The 24,674-nt window shown below is 43.2% G+C and overlaps 1 protein-coding gene and 1 long non-coding RNA gene across 3 annotated transcripts in view; one reads left to right on the top strand and one right to left on the bottom strand.

Annotated features, from left to right (window-relative positions):
* LOC307215208 overlaps positions 1-24,674 on the top strand; it is a 446,900-nt gene that overhangs the window by 224,601 nt on the left and 197,625 nt on the right. The window lies entirely within an intron of this gene.
* TMEM135 (transmembrane protein 135) overlaps positions 1-24,674 on the bottom strand; it is a 174,773-nt gene that overhangs the window by 10,407 nt on the left and 139,692 nt on the right. For both annotated transcript variants that reach the window (XR_013838253.1, XM_079973923.1), the window contains exons 7-10: positions 13,793-13,834; positions 13,027-13,173; positions 10,993-11,062; positions 625-792 (exon numbers count right to left, since the gene is read on the bottom strand). Coding sequence is in view for 1 of the 2 variants with exons in the window: in XM_079973923.1 (XP_079830049.1) it covers positions 625-792; positions 10,993-11,062; positions 13,027-13,173; positions 13,793-13,834 (427 nt within the window). In the remaining variant the exon portion in view is untranslated. The remainder of the gene's footprint in view (positions 1-624; positions 793-10,992; positions 11,063-13,026; positions 13,174-13,792; positions 13,835-24,674) is intronic.

Genomic DNA, 24,674 nt, shown 5'->3' with positions numbered 1-24,674 from the left:
ATCCCGCTGTTCCTCGACCTGGTTCGGTTTCCCCGACCTGGTTTTGGGGGGGAAATAAAGGGAATTTTTTTCCCCTTTATTTCCCCCCCCAAAAAACTAGGTGCGTCCTATGGGACGGAGTGTCCTATGGGACGAAAAATACGGTATGTGTCACGCCTTTCAGACTCCCAGTTCATTGACGCATTCTAAAACTGCTCATCACATTGACTCCCTCACCTCTTTTCAAGCTAAGCTTGTTTCCTTTTTGTTTGTTTTTTTCCCTTTTAAGTTACAAAACAATGTCGCCGGGCAGTGGTTACAAAATTCTTCCATGGTCAAGGAAACAGAAATCAAGGGGATTCTCCCCACTTGCGACCAAAGGAGCCAATATTCTACTAACGCTCAATAGAAATGCTCCCCATTTAGTAAAAAACAAACACCCCACAATTCAACTTGCTGATTAGTGCCCTTAATGCAATTTATTTTTTAAAGAAAAAAGATGGTCCACATGAATGTGTGGTATGTTATGTGGCTCAGTCCTTAGAATGATACAAATGCTTGTTAAATATTTCTGCTGCTGCAAAAGAGCAACTTTAGGATAATTAAATTCCAACTTTTTAACTTTTCAGCACTTTAGAAACTTACTTTGTATATACTGACAAATGACCCCAGAAAAGCCCCAAGCTGGAAATTTTCTTTGTTGTAGAGGAGCGAGAGCAGCCGGGAAGGTTTTGTAAACAGATGCCGGAATGCTGACGGGATCCGAAGGCAACACTGGATCAAGTAACCAACGCTAAACATCCTAATGAAGCCCTGGAGAAGATATTAAGAACGTGACATTTAGAGAGAGGGAGGCAGAGCAAATGAAAGAAAAACAGCCGTGTCAGGAACTTCACAGATAAATCTCACTTATAAAACAAAACCTTGGGAAGGTATACTGTGCAAACATTCACAGAAACATAACCTTGGAACTTACAGTCAAAAGGTCCATCTAGTTTCCTCCTTTTTTTTCCATTCTCAAGGGTTTCAGAGTGTAAAATTTCTCCCTATGGGTAGTATTCAAGTTGTGCTCAGAGTAGACCCATTAGAAGTAAGGAACCCAGCATGGCCATGTTCATTAATTTCAGTGTGTCTACTCTGAGTGAAATTTTTACCCAACCCTTCATCCAAGGAGCTCGGGGGTCACCTTCATTTTCATATAAACCCTGTAAGGAAGGCTAGGCTGAGGGATGGTAAACAGCGGAAGTCATGGGTTCAACCCCCAAACGGGGCCACCTGAATATTCCTGCCCCGCTGGGGGTTGGGCCAGATGACCCTCATGGCCCCTTCCAACTCTACAAATCAATGATTTCATATCTGAAGGGTACCCAGTGACCTCTGTGGCTGCATCTACCCTGTGCCAGACCAACAAGTCAATCATTATGCCCCACTGGCTCTCTGTAGACATTCAACCACCTGCTCCAGGAGGACTGAGCCCAATTCTCTGCCCAACCCAAAATTCTCTGTGTTGAGTGGGCCCTTAGACCAAGGGTAGACCACCCACTCCTTTGCGCATTCCCTTTGGTGTAACATGGCAGCTGTTCGCGTCTTGTGTCAGCTGATGGCCCTTGGAAGACTGACAACAACCAAAACAACGCAGGGCAAGAAACAGAGAATTACTTCTCCAACGTCGTAGTGGCAATAGGAGCATCCGAGGCCTGGAGGCTTGCTGGGGGAGTGGGGGGGATTATTAACACTTCTGATTTTCCAGTGCTACCTGCATCTGCAATAAACATGAGCAACAGTTCAGTGAAGAAGGCAGGTGAGGGGCGTAACACCTGCTTGTTCCAACAGCTATTTCCAGGCTAGGAGATTCAGCTGCAGAATGGGAGTCAGGACATCGGAGCTTTTTTCCCCTAGAAAAACAGGTGCTTGTCGTGAAGTTACAGTAAGCGCCACACTTTTTAACAACAAAAAAGAGGTGCTGGTGCTGCGTACCTTTAAGCACTCATTGAAAAAAACAAAACACTGTGCCAGAGATCTATGGGGAAGGCAGGGGCAGGAACCTTTTTCAGAATGAGGGCCGTGTGCTCATCTCGGCAACCTTTGTGGGGGGGCACATGTCTCGGGGGGGGGGGAGGCAAAAGCAGGCGGAGCAATGAATGTATTCCCCTGCCCTTGTGCAGTAGAATAGTCTTCTACCCACAGCCGTTCTCTATCCTCGAACCAGGCAAGCAAGAGGCATTATCAGAGTTCAAAGACATATCCCAGCCATGCAAAAATACTCAAGGAGAGAGGGAACTAGGGCTGGAGAGGGGCAGTGTTCAAAACTCCCTGGGTGCCAGGCATGTCCTGCCACTGGTGCAGATCCAATTGCAACTATGTGGAGATTTCCGAGCACCAGGTCGGCAGCTGACATCTCCGTTGAGTTAGCTGACTCGTGCAGAGCCAAAGACATGTGTCTTGTGCTCCTGTGCTGCTGCGTGACTCATGGGCCCCTTGCTGGGCATCTTAGTCCTCCATCATCACATCAAGCAAAGTAAGTGTAGGGCTGAGTACAGATCTATTGTGCCGCAGCCTTTCCATAGGTCACCCTAACGGAACTCCCAGGCCACAGTTTTAAAATTTGCAGTTAATACCATTTCTACTGTGTGTGTGTTTCTCCTCCTTGCATAAAGGGCAAGTGAATTGTTGTAAGAGTAGGCTACAGTCAAGCAATGTAGCTGAGATAATAGAATAATAGAATTTCAGCATTGGAAGGGACCGCAAGGGTCATCTAGTCCAACCCCCTGGCAAACAGACATACTGTTGTGGTGCCAGCAGGGCCAGATTTAGGTTTGATGAGGCCCTAAGCTACTGAAGGCAATGGGGTCCTTTATATGTCCAGCTGTCCTTTGTCAACAACAAATTGTCGCTGTTTTTGTGTTGAATATATGCTATATAGTACTTTATGGACCTAATAGGTATCTGGAGCCATTTGCACATAACAAAACATGTATTTTATCAAAGTAATTGTTGAACTTATTTTGTATTTTGGAAATGTACATCCAGGTTTTTTTTACTTTAGATTTTTTTGGGGGGCCCAAGAGAGTGGAGCCCTAAGCTATAGCTTGTTTAGCTTATACATAAATCCAGCATCTCACCCATATACACCTTTGCTCTGCCCTGGTTAACTCTTCTTTGTTTTATTATTTTTGGAATATATTCTATGCCACATCAAAAACTTCAGTTAGTAGCTTGAGTCTAAATACTGCAAATGAATAAGCACAAGTGTCTCCCTCCCTTCTTTTTTCACTTAATTTGAAGGCAGGTTCCCCATGAAAAGTTCAGGAATGTTAACTTAATGGAGAAAAGAAACATTCAGATGTGCAATATATTTATTTTTCTCCTTAAATCCATGCCAATGGTACAGAAAAGGAAACAATGAGATGGGGAAAGCCTTATGCCTCGCGCTCAAACATCTGGAAGACTGTGGGAACTCTGAAAACAAAGATCTTCCTGAAAACACAAGCACTAGACAGCTATATTCAATCTCCAGCGTATTCAATTCCTGGGTTCTTTCAACAACCACTCTGCAAGGTGTCTTGCGAAGCATGCACTAAAGCAAAAGGAAATCCATGTACTGAACCGTTAAAGCTGCTCAGCCAATGTTAACAATATGTGGTTTGTTTCCATGTGCAGTCCAACTTCAGGGTGTATTAGTACAGAAGCTAAGAACATGGGGGGGAATCCTGCTGCATCAAACCAAGGCCCCATCTAGTCCGGCTTCTCAACAGCGACCTGCCAGAAAGCTCTCCAAAGCCGACAGGCAAGAGCGGGAAGGTTGCTTGTCCTCAGCATCCAGAATTAAGAACACTCAAATGCCAACCATCATGGCAAATAGCAACTGAGAGTCACGCCCTCCATGGATTTGTCTATCCTCCCTTGTAAGGCACCATATATTAGGAGTGGATTCCCTGCGTTAATTACATATTGAGTAATCTCTCCTAAATGTACTGCCAGTTAATTTTAGACCAGCCTCTGGGTGCAGTGGGAAGGCAGGACGAGGGCTAATAAATGAGTCTGAATCCTGGCAAGATAGAAGCTATGTGGGTGAACGGTTCTTGGATCCAGGAAGCAAGTCTGTTGCTTGCCCTGGATGGGGTTGCATTCTCCCAGAAGAAGCAGGTGTATATTCTGGGTGTGCTCTGGGAACCAGTTCCATCACTGGAGGCATACTTATTTGAAAGCATTCCCACAGCAAAGTCTTCCAGCTGACACATCGGGGAGCAGGTTAACCCACAGTGATACAATTGAGACAAGGGCTGCATCATAGCTCACCCTCCTCCCAAAGAAACTTGAACTTAGTGCTGGCAGGCACACCACCTTCTGAGAACAATTTTAGTTGGGACCACTCTGTTTTGCAATAAATTGCAGCCATCCAGGTTGAGAGCTTGTGAATGGGGGCTCAAACACAACAAAATCCATTTTATTGTGTTTGATATTGTGCCAGTATTTATAATTCTAATTCATGCATCAGATGAAAGATTTCACACGTGCAGAAAGTATACCGTGAGATATAAAAGAGCAGAGTAATTTTAACCAACTTTTATGGCCCGATATGCCCTCTCTGCTAAGGATTACTTTGTGAAACGGGTTTTCGAAAAATGATTAAAGGCTTCTTTTAATCATTACTTATTTTATTGGCTAATTTTCTCCTGTGTACTGTATTTTTCATTCCATAAGACACACTTTTCTCCTCCTAAAAAGTAAGGGGAAATGTGAATGTGTCTTATGGAGCAAATGGTGCTGCGCAGAGAGGGGGAGCTGCGCAGCGCCCCTTCAGCGACGCGCCTGTCCTGCAAAGCCGGAGAAGGAACAGAAGGGGCTCCTTCTGTTCCTCCTCCCGCTTGGCTGAAGGGGCGCTGGGCTGCTCAGAGAGGGAGAGCTGTGCAGCGCTCCTTCAGCCAAGCGCCTCTCCTGGCTTCTGCCTTAGCCATGTGCAGCCTCTTCCAGGCAGGGGGAGCCTTCATCCCGCTGTGCTGAAGAGGCTTGGCGCGGCTATCCCAGAAGCCAGGACAGCAAGAGGCTATCCCAGAAGCCAGATCCCTCTTGCTGTTCTGGCTTCTGGGATTCAGAATATTTTTCTTCTTGTTTTCCTCCTCCCAAACTAGGTGTGCCTTATGGTCTGGTGCATCTTATGGAGCGAAAAATACGGTATCTGCTCCCCTAGCCAACCTCTAAACTCATGGCACTTTCAGTACAGGTTTTAGTTATAACAATGCTGATATCAGCATGGATCATGAGATCTAAACATTGCCTGTTTCCTATTTAGCACCAACTTCTCTACATGTGTGGTTTCTCTTTTTCTCTTTCTTCCAAGGTTTATTCCTTGTTCCCTTTCTTAACCTTCACAAAACAGGCTCTTGCAATACTCCATTTGTTCCACAAGTTAAGCTTCCATACAATTAATTGTATGTCACCTTACCAGGGGTTTGGTACAGGGATAAGGTTACCTCTAAGTGCCACAGTGGTTACTAAACCAGTCTGAGAATGCTCACAGCTTGTCCCGTGAATTATTCTCACCACGGGGATCAACGTCCCCTTAGTACAATTCCTACCCACCTCTTCCTGCAAAACTTACTTTGTGCGTTGGAGCCATTACGTAAAAGTGCCCTTGCCTCCAACCATTGTTTGCCATTATTATCATTGTTATTGTTATTTTAGTGGAGGGGGGAGGAAATTTGCTACATCTTTGCCCTTTTTCACGCGGCAAATTCAGTGTAAACAGAGATGGGTTAGTGGGAAACTTGTGATGGAACTTCTGTTCCCTATCACAAAAGGAACACACAGACCAGCCCTCCATCTTCTTTGAGGCTCTCTATAAACATTCAAAGTTACTTGCACACCAGTAAAATGTCAAGAGGGAAACAAAGATAAACCTCTGTATCAGAGGTAGCCCTCCAGAGGTTTTGGGTTACAGCTGCCATCACACCTGACCATTGGCCATGCTAGCTTGGGCTGGAAGGCACCACAATGACTACCCCTGCTCTATATTCATTTTTTAATTTTTATTCCCTGAGTGAACATCCCACTTCTCTAGACTAGGCTCTTGAAATGTCTAATGTGCAATAAACTGGATGTGTCATCTGTTGTTCCAAGACTGATGAATTTTAAGTATTGGCCACTTTTTGAATTGGGAAAATTTATTTGTCCAGGGAAGACATACGGACATAGGAAGAGCCCTGAAAGAGCAGAGCAAAGGTCCATCTAGTTCATTAACAGTGACCAACCAGAGGCCTATGGAGAGCCCTCAAGCTGGAATAAAGCACAACAGCACTATCTCCACTTTTCCTGTGGCCGATTGTGCCCACTTTGTCGGGAAACCAGACAAAAGCAATACACAAGCAGGTATGACGATAGGAAGGCAAGCTGTTTGGCAGGAAGGGAACATCTGACAAATAGGTCAAGCCATTGGCAGCCATCCTTCCCAGACTTTGGGAGGAGAGGGGGAGCCACAACCCTTTCATAATGAAAATTACAAAACCACGTATGTTCTTTCTTAGAAGACAGCCCCTGCTGATTTTGTCCAGAGACATCCTTAGGAAAAGCTCAACAATACTGGTGGCTCTCTCAAAAACCTCAAAGCACATGTACCGACCTCAGAAGAAATTATCAAAATAGCAGGATTTTGCTTCTGTTTAAGTGATATAAAACATGATCACATGAAACCGAGGCCCGGCAACAATATTCAAAACTGTTCGTTCCACTTCTGTAATGTAATACCAAGGAACTTCTACAACTTCGAAATCGAGCTGGACAAGCCTACAGAGCAGATTACAGAGGTTTCTCATCTACCGTCCCAGCTGCAAATCATAGGCTAAGCAGGAACCTAAGTATAGACAACATCAGGCATGGACAACATCAATGCTGGTATAACAATTAAAAGAAACCTGGCTAGGAGGAAAGGGGTATTTGTTTTCTAAAAGAAAGGAGGCACAAGTTGTCCTTAGGCCAGTTTCTCTATATTCCTTAACCAAGATCAAACAATTGACAGGATAATGACTTCACCAGCTACCAAAAGAGATGAGAAACTTGAGAGAAATCAGATGCAGTTTGCTGTATCACACGGAAAAGAAGGGCTATCCAGTTTACACTTTACCTGGAAACTTGAATCCTGCACCAGCAAACTACCATTCAAGTTAATAGGTAGTTCACCTAAACAGATGAATGTCTGCTCACATTGCTTGCTGAACATTTGGCAATGACTTCTTAGGAAACCGATGTCTACTACTTCTGTTACTACTAGCGAGGGAGGCTCCTTTCTATTTTAAATATATCATTTAAGAAAAAATCTCGTTGATATATTTATAGTGCTGATTGCTGTGTGAATATCATTTTACTGGCTCAGTGTATAAGAATTTTGGGTGCGATTAAATGGGCCAGTGAGCATTGATAGCTATGACGGCGGTCATTACTTGAAATATGCATGTACAGTGAAATTGAAACCAGCTAAGACTCTTCAAGTGGAAGACTTTATGTCTTGTGCAGGACTTGAGTCAATGCACAGATTTATAAGTAACTCAAACCATCAACAGCCTCTCTTATTGATTGTCTCCCCTGACAACCAAGAATGTTTAGTGAGTAATTAAAAAACGAGATCAACCGCTTACAGGTTTTTATGATCAAGCGGTATGCAAATGGTTAAATAAATAATTAGAAATAAAAATCTGAAGGTAATCGGCTTTTCCCTATATAACTGGGAACAACAGAATTAAGATTAAATCACTGCCACCCAGGGAAAACTTTAGAAAGCAGAAATTACACTTTTAAATTTTATTTAAAATATGTGTTTGCCCATGCTGGCCGGAGTTGATTAGAATTTTATACTAACACATCTGAAGGGCAATAGAATGGGTAAGCCTGGTCTAAAACATGGTGTAAAACCAAGGTCTTTAGTGCTGAGCTGACTAACCAGCCCATAAGGGACGTGGGTGGCGCTGTGGTCTAAACCACTGAGCCTCTTGGGCTTGCTGATCAGAAGGTCGGCGGTTCAAATCCCTGTGAGGGGGTGAGCTCCCGTTGCTCTGTCCCAGCTCCTGCCAACCTAGCAGTTTGAAAGCACGCCAGTGCAAGTAGATAAATAGGTACCGCTGTGGCAGGAAGGTAAACGGTGTTTCCGTGTGCTCTGGTTTTCATCATGGTGTCCCACTGTGCCAGAAGCCGTTTAGTCATGCTGGCCACATGACATCAGAAAGCTGTCTGTGGACAAACGCCGGCTCCCTCGACCTGAAAGCGAGATAAGCGCCGCAACCCCATAGTTGCCTTTGACTGGGTGTAACCGTTCAGAGGTCCTTTACCTTTTACCAGCCCATATTCTCCACCGAAGCTGTGTGCCTGCTTATGTCTCAATTCTTAGCATGGTAACCAAACACACAGAATGAAGTTTCATTCTGTCTGCGTGCCAAAGATGTGTCCATTAAATTTGCAATTTCTATCCCAGTTATCCTGCAAGTTTTGTTATATGTTCGATAAGGAACTGAAAGCTGTACTTGTGTCTCTGTGGCAACCCAAATCTGTGCTTAAAACAGCTTCAGTGGCTTGGGTCATGCTGCTAACCAGCTGGCTGCAATGCACTTCAGGACACTGACATATGGCAGCTGCGGAAAGCAGACCAGTACATGCAGGAGGCCGAGTCAAAATATGCAAACTGTCAAGCTGCACCTTCTCTTTCACATGCTGTTCTTCACACTTGTTGCCGGAGAGCCATAACAATTTACTACGAAAATCTGAAGGGGAGAAATATCATGGCCTATAAAACAGCAGACACTTCCCGAAAAGCTGCTTCGCCCCGTAGACGTCGCTTCTCAAACGCAAAACCAAAATGTGCTGGAGTCCTACCAAAGGAAATGTGAGCAGGTGCTCCCACCTGTGCCAGTCTAACTGCAGCCAAAACAATCTCCCCGCACAGATCACTCTTCCAAGGGAAAGAAAACCCACTCCGATCGTATTCTGGGAGAGGATAGTTCATATCAATGGACACGGACCACCCTTCCTTCGTGCAACAACTGTGAACTTTCTCCCATTACCCTTAAAATACATTCGCAGGCTCGGAGAGTCCAAAAAAATCTACCCCAATGTGCCAGGGAGGCACAGCTGTATGAGGGCCGCCACTGCCGAGTACAGCACATTCCTGGTACTTGAGTTGAGGGAACGGCTGCAAGTGCGATCTGTTACACGGTTCTGCGCGCAATTAAATCGGACAAGGCTCTCAGAGCCTCGCTTTTCACTCACTTTAGCAGCTTACCGCAGGCACTAAATGAACACCAGCGGCGGTGGTGACCGCGTAAAGAGAAGCGGGCATCTACTGAAGAACCTTTTCAATGAGTCGGTTATATAAAAGACAGCACAGAAGGCTTCACATATTGGGAGTTTTGAGATCCCTTTTGCCCGCTGCATCTCTCTTTTTTTAAATGCTTTTCTAAAAGAGCACAAGGGTTGCCCTGCAGAATCACATGAAAAATCCAGCATTCTGTCTGCAACAGCAACCAGCCAACTGACTCTGAGCACTTGTGAACAGAGAATGAAAGTGCGCTGTTTGTCCTCAGCACCCGGCATTCAGTGCTATATTGCCTCCGTACATAAATGTGCTATTCGTTTACTGTGGCTAGCAGCCATGGAAAGACCCATTCTCTGGGGGCATATTTCTAAAGTACTGGGAAGATACAATGTGAAGCAACTCTTAGAACAAGTTTGGGGGGAAGGGGGGTGAAATATCACCAGGGGTTTGGAAATGGGGAGACTGGCAGTCCAAAAACCCAGTCAGATGGGTGGGGCATAAATAATAACATTATTATTATTATTATTATTGTTGTTGTTGTTGTTGTTGTTGTTGTCGTCGTCGTCATCATCATCACCTTACTCTGCACCGAACCATCTGCCCCCTATCATTTATGAAGCTTGTGTGCCTGTTCCAACCACACTATAATAGTAATTAAAAACTATTGTTTTAATAAAGCAAGTCATTCACATAAATGGAATAGACCATGAAAGGATAAAATGCACAATCTTGATGTTTCCTTGTAGATAATACAGCATAGACACCAAAGAGGAACACTACATTACCCAAAGAAGATACACTTTTCACACTATGCGCTCTCCCAACTCCCCTCTGCCCTGAACACTGCAATTGATAGAAATCCAGAAACCACTACTACATTTTCCCAGGTACATGTGTGCATGCATGCACAAACAGGACCCAGAGCAGGAAAATGTTTCCATAATCTTTTTGTGACTAGAGATGGATGGATGGATCACTCTTATTTCTGGTCTGTGTCAATTCTACTGTGTATGCTTATCTGTAGGTCTGTTCTGTCCATCTCCACATTAATCTGCAGATAGATTTTTTAAAAGTATGAAATTCATATTTTAAAAGGTACTTAAATACATAATTACATGTGCATTTTGTCGCTAAATATGCATTTTGTGATGAAATACATATTTATGTATTCACATTTTGGTACTGATTACTTTATCTCAGTGTATGAACTTCTAAAAGTATCCTATCCTAAAATATGAACTTTTATAAGACATTTTGGTATGTCTTTTGAGGCAAGAACTGTATTGCAAAATTTGAAGGATAATTGTGCTGCAATCATTATACAGTGGTACCTCGGGTTACAGACACTTCAGGTTACAGACACTTCAGGTTATAGACTCCGCTAACCCAGAAATAGTACCTCAGGTTAAGAACTTTACTTCAGGATGAAAACAGAAATCGCATGGCGGCGGCACAGCAGAAGCAGGAGGCCCCATTAGCTAAAGTGGTACCTCAGGTTAAGAACAGTTTCAGGTTAAGAACAGACCTCCAGAACGAATTAAGTTCTTAACTCGAGGTACCACTGTTTGAAGCTAGGAGGTACAAATTAGCTCAGTTTGCTAAAAAAAAAAAATAATTCCCCTGCATCCATATTTGTGACTTACATCAACTTTTTATATCTAAATCATAGTTTTAAATAGTTTTCTAATGTGAATTATGTTATTTTTTCCACTCACTTTAACACAATATGAGATGCAATTATCTTCATAATGTTTACAGCATCTGTGTCTTGGACCATGTTTGCATCTGGAAAATAAACACAAAAAACGGAGCCCTGCATCAGTATTAATCCCCAAGTTGCTTTTTGCATACCAAACACATAAATGATCTACTTCCACCAAAATGTGCAGAATGTTCTATAGCTGCTACTTCTTTTGTGCAGTGCAAAAAAAAATTCCTTTACAATGCTTATAAGTGTGAAGCAAAAAAAGAATAAAAAACGTAAAAGTACTTAAAGATCCTGTACAAATAAAGGCAAGACCTTTGTTCCAGGGAGAGCTAACACAGCTAAGAGATTGAATTGCGAACCAGGAAATCCTCTTTTCAAATCTTTCCTTTCCCATGAATTCACTAGGTAGCCTCAGAACCACACTAAACATTACATTAAATGAATAGTCGCATGCATGGGATTTTAAAAATCATCATTACTTTAATAAAAAGCCAGGGAGGACATTGATCCAGACCGGGACCACAGGACAGGGGAAGAGGCGTTTGATCCTGCCTTGATCATTTTATCCATTGCAATAGTTCCATTTAAAGTAACAGCCCCCTACCCAAGTTGGAAGGAAGCTGCTGCCCGAATCTGGAACTTGTAGAAGAAACAGGATTTCATTATCTCTGACTTATGCGCATTTTTCACAGAACAAAGTCAGAGGTGAGCCCCCACATCTTGTTCATCTTTATGACTTTGCCCCTGTGCTCCATGATGCAACCAGGATTGTGGCAACTGGGCAGTGTGGGCTGCTGGTTGGAAGGCCACAGAAAGGGGCACACAGATGATTGGAAGGTTGCATATTCCTCTCTCTAGGTTTAGGGGAAAATTTGTACTCTTTGCAGCTTACAAGACTTCACTCTTCATGAGCATTATTGCTATGTGGAAATTCTACTGTTGTGGATTTGAAAAAGATAAATGCTTTGGGGAGGGCTCTCCAGTTGTTGGGACATATCAGGTTGACTTACAAGAAAATCAATTTGATGCTGGTTCTAGAAATTAGATTTTCTTGTAGTCAAGTATTTGCGGTTTGAGGACAAAATAACATTACTCAATCTTTCGATTGTGCCAAATATTTTTGGAAGCTTTGAATTATGCGCTGCAAAAGCGTATCAGTCATAAATCACCCATGAGGTCAGTTTGTGTAGCAAAAATTGTAATGAGGATGTGATCAAGTTACAGACATTCAGACTTAGTTATATCTGAAAGGAAACATATGGGAGAGAAACTTGATAGAGGATTAGGATTAAGAACTCAATGGTTTTTTTGGTCATATGCAAGTGGGTCGATAGAAATACCAAAACAAGATCATTCTTCTTAATTGTTAATCATTCGGGCCTTTTCTTGAGAAACCCTGGAATGAGCAGTTTCATTTAGTGGGGCGACTGCATTGCCAGCTTTCGTTATATCTTGTATGTGTCTCAGACGAATTATCCTAGACTAATCCAGTGATACACCAAAATGAACTCTTCAAACCAAGTCTCCTGAAAATTGGACTCTTGGCCTCTCCTATTCAATATAATTTTCAGGCTTGAGGGACTGTAACATCATGGGAAAGCCTACAGGTCATATATAATGGCAATGCCCTGGACCAGAAGTGGTCGGCGTTGCTCCCCTGGCCTCCCTAAGATGAGCATCACTGCTGTCTATCTAGGTACTAGGGAGCTCGAGGGAGCAGACTGGCCTTCCCAAGGTCCCTGCTGTCTTGCCCTCTCCCCTCCTTCTTGGTAACTGGCAGCACTGTGTGTCAGGTGCCTGGAACCAAGGGTTCTGATAGCAGAACTCAGGTATCACTAAGGTAGCTGGCCAGGGTATGGAGCGGTTGGGAAGTTTTCTGCTCCACTTCAGAGCCACTAGTGTGGATGGCAAAGAACAACTAACAGTTGAGTGGAAGGCAGGTAACACAAAGCGTCAAGCTAAAATGCTCAAATCTCATTCGTCAGTGACTTGGCAAACTGGCTGGCACGCCAAATACAAATCCATGAAATTCTACACTCACACTTTGTCCACAAGTTTCTTTGTTGCCGCCACTATGTTCATTCGCTGTGTCATTTCTTCGCTGTGTTTTATTTTTCTCCCTCTCCTTAGAAAGGCTGCTTCCGGTGCAAAAGAATGTGTGGGAATTTCTTCCTTCCCTACAATGAATCTGGAAGAAAAGAAAAGAAACAGAGATGCACACAAGTCACCAGCTACCTGATTTCTGCAGTGCCATTTTCAAACAGTGGGTTGCAGTTGCCTCTGGCTACCCTACTGCTGGAGCAATTTTATAGCCATGCAATTCCTTAAAATATGGCACGTTGTCTAAAACAGCAGGTTTTAACATTCTATTGGAATACAGTATTAAATAATAGTGTTCAGAAAGTAAAAACAAGCAAAACAGGTAAACATATTTTATTAACGAAACAATATATAAATGCAGGTGCTTTCTTGAGGCATCTGTTATATTAAGCAGTGCAGGAGTCAAGGGCAAAATACCACTGTCCAGAACATAAAATTAACTGATTTGTGTATTTCTCTTCTAGATGTCGGGGGGGGGGGGGATTATGCAGCACAGAATGAAAGTACTATAAATGGAAGTAGTATATGTTTTTCATCCAAAAAAAAAAGAAAAGGAAAATGAGAAACAAGGCTGGAAATCATGCTTTGCAAATAGCTTTTGTTTCCTGCATGTCAAATTTCCTCCATCTATGTTTGCACATATTTCACTCAATCTGGTCTGATCACTTTGGGCTACAAAGGAAAAACACTTGCTTTGTTTTACTTACTTTAGTGCTGAGAATGTAAATCCTTTCAAGCCATCCTTGCACCTGAAATATAAACCAAACATTTTGGGTGTGGTTAATTCAATAGTTCCCAAATTCACAGAGCAGTCAAACAGCAGAGATCATTTAAAGCATCAGAGTCTTGCAACCTTCTTCTGTCCAGGGCCAGAAATTCAGAGCTAAGATGTGTAATTATTTCGTTATTGTTTGCCTTTGCAATTTTTTAAATTAGAACGTGTGCAACATAAACTGAACCAAACAGAATTCCCTCCAGATGACCAAAAAGCAGCTTATGTAAGCTTTGGCAAAAGAAAGAAATGCCTCAAGCCCAGCAACGGAAAAAGCCAGTTTGGTTTCCATTTCGACACTTGCCAAGAAGTTCTACCATTCTGCCAGCAGATGTCCCTAATCAGCAGCAATTCAAAAGTCTGTTGCATATGCCAGGAAGTTAACCAAACAAGTAAATCTGCTGCTGGCAAAGGAGGAGCAAGAGGGGCAGACAGATTTTCTGTCGGTCAAGCGCCAAGGGCAGCTTCTCATAATGCACTTCATACTCAAGTGCAGATGGCAGAGTACATGGCCACGACACCAGTGACCCCATCAGTCAAGTCACATCTGAGTGGTGCAAATAAGTTTCCGACACAACTTTCCCCTTTAAAGGACACAGAAGCAACAGCCTTCTAAATGGACTGGCCATACATTAATTTATACCTAATAAATGCTATGGCGACTAGTCACGTAAATATTTCAAAAAAAAGATAATGCTGTGACTTTTTTTTACCATTGTTATAAGAAAGAAAACTGCTCCTTTTCCCTTATAGAGCCCATATAGAGTCCTTATGTAGGTTCTCTATCGGTAGGAGAAAATAACAGAGGCCAATCAGAGAATATTGAGAAGCAAAGCAGCTAGTAAGCCTGATCTTTATTAAACTGTTGCAACAGGGTCCTCACACACACACACCCACACCCCATGCAGGAGGAAGGAGGAACCCAGAACAATGGTGTGCAAGCCCATATATAGACTTTTGAAACTGCAACCCTGTACCTCAAGACCACACCTAATACATCATACATACATCACAGAAGAGGCGGTCAACAGCAGAAAATCTGTCTGCCAGGATACCTGATAATGGTCACTGATTGCATTATTTGGGCAGTCTGGCCATTCCTTTTGAGATACTAAATACCTAGTTCCTGAATCCAGGTCACAGGCTCACCCTATTCATACAGATACGTCCTTAAGACAGGATTTGTGAGCAAAGAGACAATGGGGAGGTTTTCCTATTTCCTTTGTCCTTGCAGAGAAACATTTGAGGTCAATTTGGGAGAGTCAAAATGGTTTCAGGACTTTTTTCCTGTACTGTTTCAGACATGTGGTTTATAAATTTATGTATGTGTTTACCTGGTACATTTATGAACATTTATATCTTAAAGGTAAAGGTACCCCTGCCCGTACTGGCCAGTCTTGCCAGACTCTAGGGTTGTGCGCTCATCTCACTCTATAGGCCGGGAGCCAGCACTGTCCGCAGACACTTCCGGGTCACGTGGCCAGCGTGACAAGCTGCATCTGGCGAGCCAGCGCAGCTCACGGAACGCCGTTTACCTTCCCGCTGGTAAGCGGTCCCTATTTATCTACTTGCACCCGGGGGTGCTTTCGAACTGCTAGGTTGGCAGGTGCTGGGACCAAACGAAGGGAGCGCACCCCGCCGCGGGGATTCGAACCGCCGACCATGCGATCGGCAAGTCCTAGGCGCTGAGGTTTTACCCACAGCGCCACCCGCGTCCCTTTATAGCTTAGACCTTATAATTCTCATAACACCAACAGCATTAAAAATGCCAAAAAATCACAGATGCCATCTTTAATAAAAATTCTTTATTTATTTTTAAAATGTGGTACATGCCACTGGATGGCTCAGTTGGTTAGAGTGGTGCTGATAATGTCAACGTTGCAGGTTTGATCCCCATATGGGACAGCTGCATATTCCCGCATTGCAGGGGGTTGGACTAGATCAGGGGTCTGCAACCTTTAAGACAAAAAGAGCCACTTGGACCCGTTTCCGAAGAAAAAAAAACTGGGAGCTGCAAAACCATTGCATGCGCGCCGCTGCCCTCCGATCTGAAATCGGGCGGGAAGGTGACGTCGGGATGGTGCGTGACTAACGCACACACCGCCCCCACGCGACATCACAGCCAGAACAGCGCCCGCCACAGTGGGGAGTCTCGGGGCGCACAATACGCCTCCTCCCCTCACTAGTATCCGCCCCGGAGCCGCGGCAAAGGTGTAAAAGAGCCACATGCGGCTCCGGAGCCACGGGTTGCAGACCCCTGGACTAGATGATCCTGTGGGTCCCTTCCAACTCTACAATCCTATGATTCTATGAATGCCTAGCTGAAGAAAGCTTTTGCAGGACATAAACCTCTCAAGCGTTGTAACAAGTAACATTCAACAAGTAAGGAAAGGGGGGTGTAAACACAGTGTGAGTAAACTCTGCACACAAAACCCTCCAGTTGCGATTCCAGTTGACACCATTATGCGTTTATCTGTAGCCTGTCCCATGTAGTACAACTGGCAGTATGATCTGAATCTGGGGGATTTTTGCTGCAAAAGGGTGATAAGGGTGCTTTCGTAGGATTTGCCTACCAGAGGTAATCAGCATGCTACTAAGGAGAACGATTTGCCATGGAATCCAATATAATTATTAGTTTTAATAATTCACAGAACAAGCACATTGATTGTGGCAAATGCAGCTGTGGGAAGGGCCTCCAAAACTCATATCAGATTATCTGTTTTAAATTTCTGAGCACAGGGTCTTGCAGAATGAAACTGGTTTCAGACTCACACCTATTTGTTTATTTTTATCAGCTGCTTTTATATAGTTAACCCAAAATGTGTGTTATCTGGGCAGCTCAGCAAAAAACAAAACAAACTTTCATAGAATGTATTTTAAAATGAAGTTTTATTGTTCCCCATCTTGATATCTTAGCATAAAGGTATTCCTAAGCAAATAAAATAAAGTTTAAAACCAATTAAAAATATTTTAAAATCTGTTTTAAAAACCAGAAACAAAATTTAAAACTCAATGCAAACTCAAGAAAGCGGGCTTGAAGGGTATCTGATCTAGGGAAGGTGATGAAAATCAAGTTAGCTCTTAGGAATCAAGGAACACTTTCACACAAAATGGTACAGGTGTTAATCATGTAGCTTATAAGGTAAGCAAATGATATTTTTATAATAGAAGGCTTTCTGAGGAGAGCTACCAGCACAATTCTTAGGAGAACAGAGGGAAGCCATGACAGAAGAACTGACTTGAAAGCCGTTTCCATGCGCTCTGCATCTGTGACCTGAGCTCATAACATGCTGCAATCAACCTTTAAATAGCTGTTAGCGTGTATCATGATTTTTCTCTCTCAGCTGTTTGGCACTATCACCATCACACCTTAAGTCATCAGAACATTTGGCCTCCACTATGATAAGTGTGTGTACTTCACAGACTTCAAAGTGAAACGGTTCATTTCGAGTCCCCAATCACTTGGTTAATAAATATTATACTGCAGCTGCCTAGAAATGTAATTCCCATGTTTCAAGCAACACAACGAAGTTAGGGAATTACTGTGTGTATGGGGGGCATGGGAGAGATCGCTTTGTCTTGCAGCATTTAAGTCAGAAGGGTAACGATTCTGGATAAGTTTAAACCGACAAAGCAAATTCTACTTAAGGGTATTATTTCATGCTCATTCTGGACCAAAATGGTTAAAAACACACTGCCTTACCATTCTCAAAATCATGTGCAACACTCTCAAGTCCTGTTCATCCCCTGACCATTAAAACGAGACACAATCATGTTGCGGGCATGATTTCCTGCAACTTTCCTGCAACATATTTTCTTGGAAGAGCACCTGAACGCAATATACCCGTGTAATGAAAACGAACTTCAGAAAGGCTCTATACTACATAACTTCTGAGTCAGATACCCCGAGCATCTGACAAGCAGGCCAGCTTCTCTATGTGCGAGTCAGATGTTCAGGGTGGTGGAAGTGCCCATGAAGCTGCACTCTTTTTCCTATTTGCATATTAAGTGAAGCAAAAGAGAGGGAATCATGAAGTTGCAGGACTCAAAGGAATCCGAAGGTCACCTGAGTTCATGCTCCAGCACCAAAAGCAATTAGCATCTGGACAAGGATTTGAAGAGAAATAAACTGGCAAAGGCAAGAAGCTATTTGCTGAGATGGCCCTCATTCAAAAGCAGAAAGAAAGGGAGGGGGAGGAAGGACTCTATTCAAAACAGAGTAATCTGTGGCTGTATAAGAACATTTCCGAAAGCAGGAACAACCCTTGCCCCAAGTTAGCAGAGCTCCCCTTTTACTGAAGCCAGCTTCTGCCCAATTTCAGTCTAGCCGCAAACCAAGACAAATTATTCTCTGGCTGTGCATGTAGCCATACCTAATCTTCCCCCCACCCCATTGTGCGGAAAGGCAAAAAGGTCTCCACACCACACTGTAAGGCTAAATGTCACCAATTAGGTTTCTAATTTTTTTGATTAGTGTTTCTTGCTGAAAGTCTCTCAAAGGTTCTCATTCAGAGGCTGACTGATGATCTTTCCACAAGGGCCCTGCTGATGAGGTTTAATTACTATAGTTTTGAACAACAATCACCACGTGTGATGAAAATAACAACATCCAAAGTTAACCCCCAGAGCAAAAGCAAATGAGGGGTTAAAGGGGAAGCAACTTTTCTTAGAGAAAAGCCAGTCATTAGAGCGCACACAATTCTAAATGTGTTCTATCTTGCATATAATGAATTGGATCCAGGCTAAATTAGTTGCACTTAGGTCCGACTGAAACCAGAAGGACCTCGCTTAGGCATAGCTACCCTTTCACACCAATGTCAATGGGACCCAAATACAACTAAGTCGAAATCCAACCTAAACTTCGCATTTCTATTTTATTAGAACTGATGAAGTAGGACAGGGGCAAGGAGATTTTGTACGCAATGATGTCACATCACAAAGAAGGACGTTATTGGGGGGAAGTCTTTTCTTTGGCATTTTGCGGGCACACGCGCTAAACCCTGTCTGTGGTGCCTACCAGTTTCCCCAAATGATAACACAAGAGACCAGAGTATGGGTTCAAATTGGCCATAACTTTATTGAACTTCAGAAGTGGGAAACTTGGCACAGGCCTTGGCAGGTAACCCTCTCAGCCCGCCTGGCTGAGGATATGCAGGCAGTTGAGGCCCAATGTGAGGGGACTGCACAGCACAAACTTACACAGTATGCCCTGCCACTGACCTCGTCCGGGGAGTTTAACCTACATGCCACCGCTCTAGGGCCAGGGAATCCCGGTTTTACCCTTTAATGGGCCCTGCAAGCGCCGCCGCATGGGAGAGAGCATGAATGCATCCCCCACAACTTGATGTTAGACTAAAGGCTACCTTGCCAAGGCCTAGAACCGCCAAAGTTGTGACGAAATTGCTACGGGGAAGGCGAAACCTGCCAATGCAGGGAAAATTCCTTCCCGGTTCTGAATACAGCAACCATCTTACGACCGCAGCAGCGTCTGCTGACCTGGAACACAAAATATTAGCCTGTAAAGAAGAAATCGTTAAATTGAAGATCGCTGACCTAAGCTGAAATTAAAAGGCAAGAAATATTAATTGAGGGAGGGTGGGTGATCCTGGAAGGAAGAACGGCAAAAGAGGCTTGAGCCCAGGAGTCAGCCTCTTTTCTTTTGGCCTTAGGCCAACCCCCGGCCGGCCGTCCATTGTCCTCCCTGGCCGAGGGCGGGTCAAAGGCCAGCTCAAGCAGGTGAGTGGCACCCGCCCAGGTTAGCCTCGCTCGGTGCCGCAAACCCTGCCCACCTGTGGGGAACGGAGGGTGGATATTGGTCTCCTACAACATGTAATTTAGGACTGAGAACTATTACTTTAGGTTTCAGAAAGAAGTAGAGCTTAACAAGCTTAACAACTGCTACTAGCAGCCTAAAACTGATGACTAGTTAACACACATGTAGATAGCAAAGTGACAAATTACCTCTTACGTTAAACACAGAAAGGGACAAAAATTCAACAGGTGATATCAGCAATAGCACCCCAGTCATGGAGTGCCCGCCCCTCTCAGCATGAATAGGTGCCAACCCTGGCAGCAAATAACCACATTTTTGCTCCCAGGACTTTAATTTATCACTTGGTGGAGAATGGGGGTGCCTTCTCCAATGTGTTTGGCCTCTGTTGAAGTTTTAGAGTTCTATTTCTTTTCTATAACATGCTTTATTATGTGTCAGAGCTGCCCAAGGTCCCAGCTCACAGAGGACCAACGCCAGGTCGTCGTTATATACAAAAGTCTTTATTGAAGTTCAGTTTCCATTCCAAAGCCGTAGCGCGCAGCTCTACGTCTTAAACCCTAGACCGCCGAAGTTCCGTCTGAATCTCCTCCCCCCTGACACCAGTTTAAGATTCTAGCCCTGCTCCACCTCTTCCTCTGCTCTCTTATCCTCTGGGTCCTCCTGTCCGCTGGGGCATTCCCCTTTCTGGACTCTTCTGATGCTGAGTCCCCTGACTCCTCCCCCTGTCTCCGGCGGGCTTTAGGACCCGGTTCCCAATCCTCGTTCTCTGCTGCCCTGCGCGCCTGTACTTTTGAACTTGGCTCTCACGCCAACCCAGTGACCTTCCTCCTGACCGTTACGCTGCTTCTGTCACTGCTTCCCTCTTCCGGGATGCTAGCTGGACCTGACCTCCCCTCCGTTGCCTGACTCTCCGATGGAGGCGTGGTCAGCTCTGACTCCTCTTCTCTCCCTGCTGGGGGAGACGCTACCCCCGATACCTGGGACTCTTCCCCCCCACTATGCTCAGGTGGGGAAGCTGGTCCTGATCTCCAACTGCTGCTCTGGGAGTCCCCGCTGGCCCCTTGCTTCTGGAGTGTCCCCCTTGGGACCCCCCTTGCCCTGGCCACCGGCGCCCCCTTCTGTGAATCTTCCGATTCGCTGGAGAGGCTCATGGAATCTCTCGGGCCACTGTCATCTTCTCCTACGCTGCCCTCAGATTCTTCCCCTTCGCTCTCCATCTCCCCTCTTCCCTGTGCTTCTGCTCCTGAGCCCCTGACATTATGCATTATGCTTTTTATATTGGAATTTTTTAAAATAAAGAGCAGGTTAGAAATTTTCTCAGTAAATAAATAAATGGAAGTCATACTCAGAGTACACACATCAAAATCAATGGACTTAAGTTACTCTGGTTAAGACTGGAAACCACCCCAACAGACATAACTTTTCAAAAGATAGCAAGTTCATCTTTATAAAGTTACTGCAGAAACAAGATATGTCAGAATGAGAAAGCTAGGAGCAATGTGATGGTTCCCAGCATTATTTTTTTAAAAAAAACAACAACCTCTAGCTGGTTATAGCTGCAAAACAATGCTTGTAGGCATATCTGCTGGAATTTCAATAGTTAAAATCAAGGTGTCTCTTTGTAAACTGCTTTGAATGTGTTTTTTAAAAAACAATCAAGCTGTGTATACATTTTATAACAATAAAAATAAAATAATTAAGAATATTTCCTTCTCTTTCGCATGAAGATGGAATATAAAAATAGTTTCAAGGAAATGACATTCATTGGCATGCTGGGTACAGGATGAACAGTAGGTCTCATCTTTAATCAAAGAAAAAAATGTTTCAGCTTTAGCCACAGAGAATCTTGCCACCATAAACTAGCCAACTGCAAACTAAGAAATGAAAACAACTGCTTCAGACTCATGGCAGATGCTGCTTCCACTTAAAAAAAATATAAACAGGTCACAGTAGCCCAAGATTTCCAAAATGAAAAGCAAGTGTCAGAATTCATTAACTGTCCACAAAGAAGTTAAAACGTGAAAGCTGAAAGTTGACATGTTTGGTCTAAATTTTGGAAATGCACTTTACAAGCTTTTCTTAGGAACGATGTGCCAAGAATTGACTGTCCGGATTTTCAAGAAGGATTTAATAAAGAGGAGACATTAGGACTGTTTGGGGGATTGCACCAGGAACAAATCTCCAAGTTGGCAACCAGGTTGTTAGCAACATATATGCTTCTATCAAAATCATTCCAGAAATGTTCCCTTTCCAAAGCAAATGATTTGCAGGATATTTCAGAATCTGCTGTTTCATTACAATAATTAAGGGGGTCATGAGATATAACCAATAATTCAATCCATGCACCAGAAATCAGCTAAAGCAATTTCACAAGACAGGAGGGAAATTAATATTTTTAACAGCCTCCTCCACCAGAGTTTATTTTACATTTAGCTTCTTCCTCTAGTTTCTTTATAGTTTCTTAGGTAGCCTAGAAAAAAATAACTTTTAAAAGACAAGCTTTCCCTGGCCAATAATACTGGACCCAGTTATTTATCATCATCAAACTTTTTATCAGCATCACTTACAAACATCCAAAACAAATCAATACAGAATTACCACTTCCCCAGTGGCAAAAAACATTTTCTAAAAGAAAGGAGGCAGAGAAGTCTATCATCACATCTCCAGGGAGATCAGACGTCTGCAGTGTATTTCAGCGACAAAAAACCAAATAAAGATATTTAGCCACTAATTTGGTGAGCTCCTGATCATTCCCCAGTACAGTGCTACCTTGGGTTACAGATGCTTCAGGTTACAGACTCTGCTAACCCAGAAATAGTACCTTGGGTTAAGAACTTTGCTTCAGGATGAGAACAGAAATCGTGCGGCGGTGGCGTGGTGGCAGCAGGAGGCCCCATTAGCTAAAGTGGTGCTTCAGGTTAAGAACAGTTTCAGGTTAAGAACGGACCTCCAGAACGAATTAGGTTCTTAACCCAAGGTACCACTGTAATAGAAAATGTATGACCTCCAACTCTGGTTTCCATTTGGGGATACAGAGTTGAAGGACCCTGTTATTACTTGATAGCTGTTTTGGTTCTGTTTGTATCATACTGTGAAATTTGAAATATTAATCTGTTTAGAGATGCTATTTGATCAAATGAACAGTTAAGGGCATGAACAAAACAACCCTTGTACTGATTATAAAGTCTACCACATTGGTTGACATCACCCAATTAGGATTTTTAAAAATGAATTTTGTGTTTGGACAGCGAGAGAAACACTATGGTACTTACTCCCCCCCCCTTTCCCCCCTATTATGTTTTTACTATGATTTTATTGGTGTTAGCCGCTCTGGCTGGGGAGGGCGGGGTATAAATAAAAATTGTTGTTGTTGTTGTTGTTACTTCAGTTCCATGTGTTTAACAATGGAGTCAAGGGCAGAAGCGTTTTATGGCACATGAATGCCATAAGTAACTGTAAGATAAAGAACATCATTTCTATTGAAAGCAGATTGAACAGCTTCCATATCAGCCCCACAATTTAAGACCACAACTTAAGTGCATTTAACTTGTGCGCATTCAGCTTTACGCATGTGGTAAAATAATAATAATAATAATAATAATAATAATAATAATAATGGGGGAGGAGATCCAGGGAAAATGACTGGCAATCCCTCCCACCAATGAATTCCATGGGTTTTGACCACACACTATTTTGGCTTTTGGCGCAATTGCAGGCTTTCTGTGGTACATAAATCCAGGAGTGTTTTACATTTGAAGAATGACATCAAACATCCTGAACATGTTTTTGAAACATGTAGTTTTGCATTATTTCCAGGGTTGATGGCATTCGTAAACATTCCACACTTCTGATGTTTATGTTTTAGTACCATCAACATTTGACTACTGTAACTGACTCTGCACAGAGCTAGTTCGGTAGCCTAGGTGGTAAATTGTGAAAAGCAATGGTTTTTAGCCTGCATCATATAACCATCCAAAGGATGCCTAAGATGTATCTTTTAGACAATCTTTCCCAGGTATCTTTAGATTATTACTGTGATAAACATAACGCCAATGCTTCTTATATAGACAAGAAGCAAACATTAAACAATTCACCCACTAGTTCATATGAATTAAGTAACATTTATACACACACACAACTTTTTCTTTCTTTTACTTCAACCTTCTCCACCATGAATCCATCAAGATACAAAATATATTCCATTCACTTTCTGACATGCTAAAAGTACAAATGTAAACATTTTTGACAGGGCAAACAATTGACTGTGGCAAACAGGAAGCAATCAGTCACGAATGATTTGCTAATGTTCTCTGAGCAAGCTGGGAGACCTAAAATAGCTATGGGAAGCTGCAATCTGGAGTGGGAAATGTGGGGGGCTGGAGAGGCAGGAGGTGCCTTAACACTTTCTCTAGAAGCTATTTTTCTTATCAAAATCTCCCACTCTCCTCCCACCGAATGCTTCTCACCTAATTGGGCAAGAAGGAACTTTCTGGTCACACAAATTTAATTTGAAGAGGCCAGGAAGGAATGTCCTTAGAGAGAAAGTAAAGTGCCCCTTCCTTATAATATTCTGCTGATCAATAGATAGACAGACAAACAGACAGACAGACAGATAGACAGATATAGAAAACATTCAAATGACCAGACACAGGAATAGGGGAGAAATTTGGTTTGGTTTGCATCCTAATGTGGGCCTGCTGAATCTGTACTTCCTGAAATGTGACCTGAACCATATCTATTCTTCGAAATTCGCATTTTGCCAAATCTTGCTAAACAGTTCTCAAACAAACAAACAAAAGCATACAAAAAATTGTATATTAGAAAAAGGTATGAAATGAAAATCTATGTATTTGTGAAAATGACACATGAATTTCATAATACCGGAGAAATCGCTTGCAAATATCGCTAGAAAGGACCCTGCAGACTGGAGGTGGGGAAAAGTTGTCCACAACTTCAAAAGGGGGCAGGGGGAGAGACCCAGGTAACTACCAACCCGTCAGCCTGATGTCAATATCAGGAAAGGTCCTAGAACGTATAATGAAAT

The sequence above is a fragment of the Podarcis cretensis genome, assembly GCF_951804945.1.
Source record: "Podarcis cretensis genome assembly, chromosome: 4".
Taxonomy (NCBI): Eukaryota; Metazoa; Chordata; class Lepidosauria; order Squamata; family Lacertidae; genus Podarcis; species Podarcis cretensis.
This window is presented reverse-complemented; position numbering and strand designations above follow the sequence as displayed.